At 51.8% G+C, this 10,770-nt stretch overlaps 1 protein-coding gene across 1 annotated transcript in view; it reads right to left on the bottom strand.

The window, feature by feature from the left end:
* The window catches only part of JPH3 (junctophilin 3), a gene marked incomplete at its 5' end in the record, with an annotated part of 53,846 nt that extends 46,807 nt beyond the window's left edge, over window positions 1-7,039 (bottom strand). The window contains one exon of the mRNA XM_082062651.1: window positions 6,658-7,039. Coding sequence (XP_081918777.1) covers window positions 6,658-7,039 — 382 coding nt within the window. The remainder of the gene's footprint in view (window positions 1-6,657) is intronic.
* Between the last annotated feature and the right edge of the window lie 3,731 nt (window positions 7,040-10,770).

A 10,770-nucleotide genomic window follows, 5' to 3' on the forward strand; every position in this document is an offset into this window, starting at 1 on the left:
TCCTCATCGCAAACTCTGTGATCTCACCCCATTTCTCAGCAGAGCTCATGGGAGAAAGGGCGAATTCTCCAGCACTTGCAAATGGTGCTGGGTGCCAGCACTGAGGTTTCTCTGGGGGGCTGCATCCCTTGGGAGGGGTGGGAGATGCTCAGCATCATCCCATGGGACTGGGGATATGAGGCTGGACCCGGCGTGGGGACAGCACAGGGTGGGACGAGGCAAGAGCAGGGTTTATTTATTTCTTCTGAAATAAATTATTAATCCCTTATTCAGTCCAAGGAAACACCTTGCAGACCCAAAGTGATGGCCCCGCGCAGGAAATCTTATCATTCTAGTGATCATCTTGGTGCGAATATCTGCAAATGTAGAGACCTTGCTCTGGCTGTTCACTCATTCATGAAAATTCATGATGCTCTGCTGTATGTTAAGAGTAAGTGGAACCTCTTCAGGGAATAATTTTGGGAAAGGAGTGGCCGTTCTAAGGGAATGCTCACGCATCCATTGCAATTTTTAAGGATTTTTGATTCAAAGGCCAGAATCCGTCTTTGAAAAGCCAATATCTGAATATTGCCGATGTCTGAATAAAGCCAATATTTGAAAAGCCAAAACTCCAAAATATAAACACTTGCCACTCAAGTATTTTGTTTTTCCTCCAAGCTCCCCTTTTTTTGTTAACAGTTAAATACATTAACTGTAAATTAAACAGCTTATTGTGGGGGTAAACTAGCATCAAGAGTCTTCTGTAACTATTGCAAACTCCTGCAATAAAAGTCTTTCCATGGTCAGGATTTCAGGCAATGCCACAGTCAGACCCCAAAGAGGTAAAAACTGCCAAAATCTCACAAGACAGGTGCTAAACTGTAGTGTTGCCCCCTATGAGACCATCATCTACCTCATTCTGCCTGGCTTCTGTGTCTTCAAGTCATGCCTACATTAATACAGATCATTCATCAACATCAGCGTTACCTGAGTCAAAGCATTCAAAATTTATTAGGTTCATTTGAAAATCGAGGCATTTTTAAACAGGAGGCATTTTTAGCTCTCGTCTGCTGGTTTCCAAGCCTGTAAGAATGACTTTTCTGCAATAGTCTGGGTGGAAACCTTGCTTCAAAAATGAAGCCGAAAATCTTGCAAAATCACATGATTACACAAGCTGGAGCTTCAAGGAAAAAAAAAATGTTCAGCTACAAGAGCAGATGTCACCCAACCACGAGGAGCCCCATGGGATATCAAATCCCGTCCCTCTTATCACATGCAAATATCCTGAGAGTTGCATTAAAAGCCATGAGAAACCCACTCCAGTGTCCCCAGTGAAAGGACATTGAAACTGTGCTTTTGGAAATTAAGTCACCCTCTATTTTGAGTCAGAGAGAGGTGGGTAAGGGGGTCAGGTCACCCCAAGGCTGGGGTCCTACACCACCCCCTGAGCATCACACGCTGGGTAAAATACTCGAGAGGATGGAGCTGGGGTCTGAGCCTGCCTGGCAATTCCTATCTCCCGCACTTTTCCCTGGGGTCAAAATCCTTCTTCCTCTGTCCCGAGCTGTACCTGAAACGAAGCAGCGTGTTCCAGTGAGATAAGTAATTACCATGAGTTCATATCATTTATTTTTAATGACGCTGGCCAGAATCTTCATTTAGTATTTTGATTCATGTTCAGCGGGTCCTGATGTTTCGGTTATCGCTCTCCTATAACCCCTGTTGCACTGCAAGCATCTTCTGTACCACGTCTAGATACTGAGATGCTTCAGACACAAAGTTCATAGCTTGTTTTTTTTTAATTAGCAGATTTTTAAGAGGTTTAATAGGACCAGCCAGGGCCATGCTGGGATTCTGCAGGAACTGGGAGGACTGGGGATCAGGGCGCATTTGTATTTGCTTGTTGCCACCCACTGTTGAAAGCGCATCAACAATTCCTTCCCGGCAGCAAAAATAAGACGGGAGCTGATACTTTTAAGGTAATTCTGACATCCGCGCTATGAATAGATGGCAGGGAAATTTGCCCTTGCTAGTTGGTTCCCTGCAGCTGTGGAGTAACCTGTGAAAAACCCTGGTATGGAGAGAGGCACGAGACAGCTGATGCTGCCGCCCTTAGCGGCACCAGCCAGTGGTGGTTCATCCAAAGCCACTTTTTGGCTCAGGACAGGGGCAGACAGGCAGGTCCCCATGGCATCCCTGCTCCATCCCCTTGGAGCGGCCTTTAACACTGCCAAGGGACCTGCTTTTGCAAAATATTGCAAAATATTCCTGTTTTTCATCTCCTCAAACACTCCAAAGACATTTGGTTGGTGGCTTCTGGCGCACCTGCGAAGGAAGGGGCTGGAGGTGTCACCGGTGCCACCATAGAGATGGGGAAAGTGGGACACAGAGCAGGACAGGCTGGGAGAGGAGAGAGCCCACGCCGGCAGCTCCCACCGCACCGCTTCCCTCTCCCCATCGCTTGCAAACTGCAAAAAATCTCCCAGCCCAGGCCAAGAAAACCCACTTGCCTACTCACACGGTGCTAACAATGAAAACACTAATTATATTTCACTCACCTATCAAAGGGATGATTCATTTAGGTGAGTGGGCACGGAGGATTACACAAGACGAACACGGCGATGTGGCCGTTTTGGGGTAGCCCTCCTGAGAAACGAGGCTGCGTGGAGCACGTGGGTACCCGGGACTGATGAGGGGGTGGCAGCAGGAGGGACCTGCATGTCCGCCATGGACACCTCGAGCCTGGGGAACCACTGCAAGATGTTCGCCGAGGGTTGGCCAGACAGTGGGGACATGGGAGAGTGGCTGGTACCCTCCTCAAGCTCCCGTCTGGTCTCAGATCCCAAATGTTCAGCTGGGGAGAGGTGGAGGGAGGAGGAAAATAGCATTGGTAGGGACAGAATGGGTAAAAGCAGATGTAGGGCTTTCTTCATCTGCTCCATGTCACAGAATCACAGAATCACAGAATGTCAGGGGTTGGAAGGGACCTCAAAAGCCCATCCAGTGCAATCCCCCCGCCAGAGCAGGAACACCCAGATGAGGTTACACAGGAAGGTGTCCAGGCGGGTTGGAATGTCTGCAGAGAAGGAGACTCCACAACCTCCCTGGGCAGCCTGGGCCAGGCTCTGGCAACCTCACCAGGAAGAAGTTTCTTCTCATATTTAAGTGGAACCTCTTGTGTTCCAGTTTGAACCCATTAGCCCTTGTCTTACCATTGGTTGTCACATCACCCACCCCAACAACCATGGCTTTGGCAGTGAAACCCCAACCCAACGCACAGCCCGAGGATTCCTGAGGCAAGTCTGCAGTTACAACCCAACCTGTCCCCAGGTGAAAGTCACTGTGTATTTCCAAAGTGTCCCAGGAGTTACAGAACCAGCTGAGATGGTTCTTGATCTCCAGACCTGCTTGCGAGAGGGTCTCCAATGCGAGGTCCCCAACCCTCCAGAGAGGTTCCACCAGCTCCAGCAAGGGTGATGGCAGCGTCACCAGCTCACATCAGGGTTGATCCAGGAGGCTGCAGCCCATTGTCCCAGAATCAAGGGAGTAATCCCACTCCAGGGCTGGGCTGAATCAGGCCCAGCAAACGAGTGGTGCAGCTCCAGCACCCAACCAAAGCAATCCCCAGCAATTCATGCAACACTGGGGTGCTGCTGGAGGGGGCCAGGGATTTTTGGCAGAAGGATAAGGACGCGGCAGCAGTACCGTGGTTTGTGGGGGGTCCAAGTAAGCACTTGCGTGCAGGGGGAACACAGGACAGTGCAGGGAGGTGCACTGGGCATGTGGCGGTGCCAGGGAGATTTGGCAAAGCGTGGGCTCCGAGGGCAGCAGTGACGCTGTGTTTGCTTCTTTGGGCCCTGCACGGTTTGCATTTATCTGTGCATAGGTCGGAGGGGGCTGGGGGCAGCCCACGAGCGTGTGGGTAACACGGACCGGGGGGGGCGAAGCGGCGTCTCGGCGTGGGGAGGAGAGGCGATTGTGCGCGGCGATGAGCGCGTGTCCGCGTGGGAGGTGCGAGAGCTGCAAGCTGCGTGTGGGGGAAGCGTGGGCATATGCGTGTGTGTGTGTGTGTGTGTGTGTGTGTGTGCGTGGCAGGCGTGAGCACCCGGCGTGGGGGAGAACACGGTCCCCGGGGTGGTGGCAGCGTGGCTCAGGCCACCACATGCCACATCCTAAATCCAAGCACCACGCGCCAACACGTGTCCATCAGTTACGCAAAATACCACCCCCCAAGATAGCACCAGCAACTGTCGGTGGAGCGCTAAGATTTGCCCTTACCCACTATCGTGCAAGGAAATGGTAAAATTGGAGTGAAAATCATGAATTCTGGGGCACCTCACTTCCTGAGCTTCGCTGCGCATTTAGGGACCCATCCACTAGCCTTGGTTGATGTGCTAAAAAAATAAAAATGCAAGGGATGAATATTTATCTGTGGGTGGCAAGTGACAGATGCTGGGGCGAGGATTCTAGGATACTTCAGCTTGATGAAGGTAATAACTTGAATAGATTAATGAGAAACATCCTTCCCAACAGTTGCCTTCTCTGTGCAATCGCACCCCTCCAGCAGAGCTCCTGCACGCACCAGCCTCTTGGATCCAAACGCACAAAGTTCATAAAGGTTTGGTGTCAAAAAGGCTGGAAATGCCCAACTTTGGTGTTTTCCACCCAGAATGGAGACAGGCAACTGGGAAAGAGCCTCTGGGGACTTGCAACCGAGTTGGTGAAAGTGCAATTTTGGCTGGCTTCAGTCACTCAGCGGTGATGGCCCAACCAAAATAGGGGGAAAGCTGGTGTGGAGAAGCCTGGTCGGGGTGTGCACGGGCTGTCCCGGCTCCCAGCAGCAGGACAGGCTTGGCCACAGGTACCATCACTCTGCATGTCCCCAGCAGAGCTGTACCCTCCTCCCAGGACAGTTTACAGAGTCCCTGGGGGGAGAATTGTGCTACAGACCCTGCCCTTGTCTCCCACTGATCCTCCTAAAACAACAAACATGCAATAAAGCTTCTCCGTCCCCAAACACCGAGGAGCCAGGCTGGCCTGACAAGATGGAAGAAAAAGCTCTTTGCTTCTGGTAGGTTCTTAGAAAGGGTGAAACCACCGGGAAGCCGCCCCGATTTGGAGATGCTCCCCAGGTTTCCCAAAGAGCCACCACGCTGCAGTTGATGGGGAAGGTGCCGGGGTGGGGGCACGTGTATGTCCGGGGACGGGGCCAGCCCTGCAACAACCCTCAGAGACCTGGAGTTTGTCGAGACTTCTGTCTGTCTGTCCCTGGCAGTGCCGGGAGGGGAGCGAGGCGACGGCACCGGTGTTGGGAGCACACAGAAACCCCCCCGCGCCCCCTCCCCGGCCGCTTTGAACGTGGGACACCGCAGTTATCCTCTGAGCGAGGTTTATTCTCAATGGAAGGACTGCTGGGATTTATCCACCGCTTGCAAACACACACCCGGCAGATTCCAGCTCAGACCCCAGCATTATTCCAGGCGGCTGAAACAAAAGGTTGCAGCTCTATTTTCCTTTAGGAAAAAGCCACCAGCACAAAATCATCATTAAAAAAAAAAAAATAAAATCAAGAGATCAATCAAGAGATCATTCAATTTCTCCCTTCCAGAGCATAAAAGAGCAGCTGCAGGTAACGTTTAATCTTCCCTCCCTGTATAATCACAAAGCAGCAAACTGGGTTTTCTAGAGAAAGGTCTTTGCAGCACCTTTCAGGAAGGCTGCGATGGGGCTCATCAGTGCTGCAATTTCCTTAATGTGGCAGTCCTGGAAAACCATAGCGCCTTAAAAATAAAATCCCAAACGAGCCTGCTTTAAATGGACACATTTGCCAGCAAAACAAGGGGGCAGCGCTGCCGAACGCCCCCAGCCCAGCAGGTAGGCCTGCCTCGGATTATGGTGGCAATTTCGATGGAAGTGGCCACAAAACATGCGAGAGGATGATACAGCCACTTACAGCACGGCACCAGCTGTCATCCTAATTCGGCCTTAAAGCTTTTTAGTCCAGCAATTTTTCCGATCGCTCCAATTGGGTTTTCTTGTTTTTTTTCTTTAATCCTAGTTTCCCCTCAACATCTCGTTAAGCTGTGTTGACTGCAGAGAATAGCTTTGGTGATCCCTCTGAGCCCCTACGCTAAGCATTAAGCTGTAAACTAGGAATGTAAGACTCTTGACTGAATTAAAGTCTTTTGCCCGGTATTACGAAGCGCGGGGCCGCATTTGGAGGGGCTGCGGGGTGTGCAGAGACCCCAGCCCCTCGCTGGAAGCATTTGCGGCACCAGAGCTGCCCCCACCCACCCCAGACCCCCCCTGCCCCATGTTGCTTTGATGCAGATCCTACAGGTACCGGTGGTGCAGTCAGAACTGCGAATCCCATGTGCAACTTGGGCGTCCCCCCCACCAGCACGGCAAGCTCCCGTCCCCAAAAAAAGACTGGTCGAGGAGAAAGGGGGGAGGATCTGGCACCCAGAGACCCACTGAACATTTCGGGCTACCTGTGGCAATGGGCTGTTGCCATGCTGGGCTGGTTCGTTTTCTCCAGGGGGGTTACGAGCATCCCAATCTCCAAGCTAGCAGGTTGCAAACTCGCAGGCTCCAGCCCAAAGCCAGGGTCCCCCACTGAAGGCTCATCCCCCCACATCACCGCCCGCCCCACCAGAAAGGTAAGGATGCAGCACCTACCTCCATCCGAGTAGGTCTCTGTCCCGTAGCCATCCTGTAATCCATTGCTCCAGGTGCCTTCGTACTTGGCCCCATTTCCAGTGCATTCTCGGACCCCGTACCGTCCCTTAAATCCATGGGTCCACTCTCCTTTGTACACCCACTTCCCCTTGCTCTCCATGCCAATGCCATGGCGCTTGCCCTGCGCCCAGGTGCCCTGGTAAGTGTTGCCGCTGGGCCAAGTGTAGACCCCCAGCACCTCAAAGCCGTGACTCCAGGAGCCCGAATATTCACCTTGACCCTTTGGGCCGGTACAGATTCCGTGGCCATGAGCCTTTCCGTCCTCCCAGCCTCCACAGTACGACCCTCCATCGTCAAAATTAAACCTTCCCCCACTGGACATGCATGTAATTCGGTTTGCAAATCTCCCGAAAGGTGAAAAAAAAAAAAAAAAAAAAAAGGCAGAAAATAAAATGCAAATGATGACTTGGGAAAAAAAAAAAAATTAAAAAATTAAATCAAATCAAACTCAATCGCAATCATGCACCAGATCCAGGGAGCTGCTTAAGCCAGTTTCTTGTGATTATTCATTCTCGGGGAGTATGTTCAGGATCAGTTCTCTCTTCCCCTGCTGTGGAAACAGTATCATTAAAAAAAAAAAAAAAAATAGCAGCAAGAACAGCAGCAGCTATTGGGTTTTGGTGCAAACGACTCCACCTAAAAACCATCCAAGGCAGGGAACGGGGGTGGGGGAGGAAGGAAAAAAAACAAAAAAAAAGAGGCCAAATGCCAAGAGCAGGAAAAATGAGCCCCGAGCTGGTCCCCGCAGCCCGGCGCACCCCGAAGGCTCTCACAGCCCCCGCGCCGCCATCCGCGCAGCGCTGCCCGGGCGGCCGGGGCTCCGGCGCGGGGCCGGGGGGGGCGGCGGGCGCATGGCGGGCCCGCCGGGGCCTGGCGGGGCCGGGCGCGGCGGCTCAGCAGCAATGCGGTGCCTCTGCCGCCTCCCGCTCCGCTCCGCTCCCACGGCCTCTCCCGCAAACGCGCACGCACCCCCCGCGCCCTAAAAACCCGCCATCGCCTCCCTTATCCGCCTGCCCCCCCCGCCCCTGCACACACACACACACACGCACACGCACACCCCCGCCGCAAACCTCACTCCCGGGGGGACCCGCTCGCCTCGCCCGGCGGATCCCGCATCTTGGCCGGAGGATGCTCGGGGCTTGGATGCTCGGGGGTTTGAGGGGGGCGGGAAGAGGAACCCCCTCCTGCGCTCTCCCCACGGCCTCTCCCCACCCCGCTCCTTCCCGGCTCCCCCCCGGGGATAAATCCTGCTTAGGAACGATCCTGGGCTTTCTGCTCTGCCTCGGCTCCCGGCTCCGGGCTCAGGGTGGATTTAAAGAGACAGGAACTGCGTCGCTTTCACCTCCCACCCCAGCAGGGCCGCGGCCCCCGCAGCCGCCCGCCACCTGGGATGCTCCCGGGGGTTTATTGATCCCTTCATCCCTCCATCACTGCGCACCGATGCGACCAGGGGCGACCATGTCCCCCGCCAAGAGCCCATTTGCAGGTGGGTTGGGTGGGGGGCACACAATGGGAAAAGGCCAAACGCCTTGTTTCAGCAGCACCGACGCCAAGTCTCCAGGCAGAATTTGCTCCGTGCACACTGCAACACAAATTATTTATTCATGAAAAGGCCGTGCTGTCACTCGGGGATTATGGCAGTGGTCCGGGCTGTATCCCTTCCCAGCTGGGATGCTGCGCATCTCGGTCCCCTCCCTTCGACACAGAGCATCTCATTGGGATCCTTCCCATGCGCCGGGAAGGTGCAAAACAGCAGGAGGATCTTGCCAGTCCTGTCCGCAGATTTTTTTTTCCCTAGGATTGCTGAAAATGTGAAACCCCCCCCAGCCAGCAACGACAGCTCACTTCGTGCCTCTGGAGCACACCAGGTCCTGGTCCTGCCACACACTCTCTTGTTTCTAAGCATGCCAAATATTTGTGGTATCATGGTCTCTGTGCGGGTCTGTGCGCATGCATATATATATATATTTGTATTAATACACGAGTGTATTAATGCATAAGTATTAAAGGGGAAGCTCTGTTTAACAAAAATTTAAAAGATGCTCACAAGTGCCTGTAACGCAAAATTTGGGCAACGTACAAAACCATGATTCTTCCAGAAAACCTCCAGCAGGACTGTCGGGTGCACCGGCTTGTGTTCGCGTCCTGCCGTTACTGGAGCGCTAGTTTTGAGCCAAGACTATCGGCTTGGATTCGAGACCTGGCTCAGCCAGGACTCCAAGGAGAAAAATGAGCTGCAGAAACCCTGGCGATGGAAACCCACAGGATTTAGGCATGTGCATCCTGCTGGAACGGTTGTGCTCGGTACCTGCCTCGGTTCCCCACCTAGCAGGACGTTTCACACTGTGTTGCTTGGGTTTTTTTCTATATTGATGCATTTTCTTGTCCATCCATTGAAACACATCACATCGGGAAGAAACTCTTCCTCTCCCTCAGCTGGAAGAGGTGCAACCAGAGTGGGTAGAAATGCTCCCACTGAATAATTTTTTTCAGTTGAAAATGTCTTTTCAAACTACACCAAGTCCTTTGTGAATGCAAGAACTGTCCTCAATATACACTGGGGTTTGTTTTGTTTTCCTAAAAATCCCACGCTTCAGGTACTGCATTTTTTGGCAACTGCAAAGTCCCGATTTTTTCATGGAGAGAGACTTTGGGTAGAAACCCTCAAAGTTTCCAAGAAAAACACTACAACTGAAGTTGCTTAAACACATAGGAAGAATTTTGGCAGAGAAACAAAAAAATTCCACCCCCTTCTGTTGTTTTCTCAGTAGTCTTACATGGTTATAGTAGTTTTCCATGTTAATTAGTGGCCAGCTCTTCCTTCTGGGGAGTTCAATGGGGTATAGAGACCAGAGGCTGAATGTGCACCAAGGTGCAAGGCACCTCTGACCAATGCAGGATGCTTCTCCTAATAAAATAGCTGTTCAAAATAACAGCATTTTTAGTGGTACCCAGTGAAAAAGAAATCACTAATTGCTGAGAAAGCAGCAAGAGGAATAAGATTTACTGGTGACAAGCACCAGTGCACGGCTATCAGGATGGCGTGTGGTTTAAAAAAGTGGATTATTTTGGGAATGGCACCTTTGTATTGGATGAGAAGGCAGTTTCTGCACTAAAGATGCAGCCATGTGTTATGTCTGTTCACGTCCTCATTGAGGTTTTGTCTTGCTGCCCTGTCGCTGGAGCGGAGGGTTTGCTCAGCAAGGCCTATCTTGGTTATTAAGGGGTTTAAGATGGGCTTCAGGAGGCTTGAAAAATTAAAGAAAAATAAAGAACACTGTGGGAATATCAGATGAAGGGGCTGGATGGAGAATTACAGACATCAGGGCTATCATGGTGTGGCGGCCGACCACAACACAGCCACATTGCTGTCCCTGAGCCCAGCCTCAAATAAATCTGGTTTTCACAGCCTTTACTCAAAGTTCAGGCTCTAATTTAAAGTAAAAACTCATACCCCAATCATCCTCAGTCCTTGCTGCCTAGGGAAGTCCTTTCCAGACCAGTTCATAACTCCTGGGTGCTGCTGATGTGCCAGAGGCTGAGGGAGAGGAAAATCCAGATTTGATTTCACACCAGCCCCAAATATCAGTGGGTTTTTCCCTCTGGAAGATGCTCTTGCCACCAGCAAATGCCAGGGTGCCCTCAAACTGCAGAGGGATTTCTCCAGGACATTTTACTAAATTTGGAGATATTTCCCCAAAGGGTAGAGACACGTTAAACAGGGCCGTCAAGTGGGTTTTTTTAATAACCTGGTGCAGGTGTGGATGAGGGGAGTGAGACGACGTTTGGGGTAAAAGAATAATAGTGAAAAAATACAATAAAAAGCAAATCAGCTTATGATAAACAACTGAGTATGAATGGGGGAAGACAAAATAGCATTGGGCAGCAGGAGCGATGCAAAATATAGAGAGTAGAATTAACATCTGCCCATTCCCAGTGTGCCTTGCAGACAAAACCACTGGTGGAAAGGCGCAGATTCCTGGTGAGTCCCATCCAGCCCTTGTGTGCAGAAACCCCCCAAAAGGAGCCACTCAGGGAGGGATGGGGATGCAG

The sequence above is a fragment of the Streptopelia decaocto genome (assembly GCF_964273445.1).
Source record: "Streptopelia decaocto genome assembly, chromosome: 11".
NCBI classification, from domain to species: Eukaryota; Metazoa; Chordata; class Aves; order Columbiformes; family Columbidae; genus Streptopelia; species Streptopelia decaocto.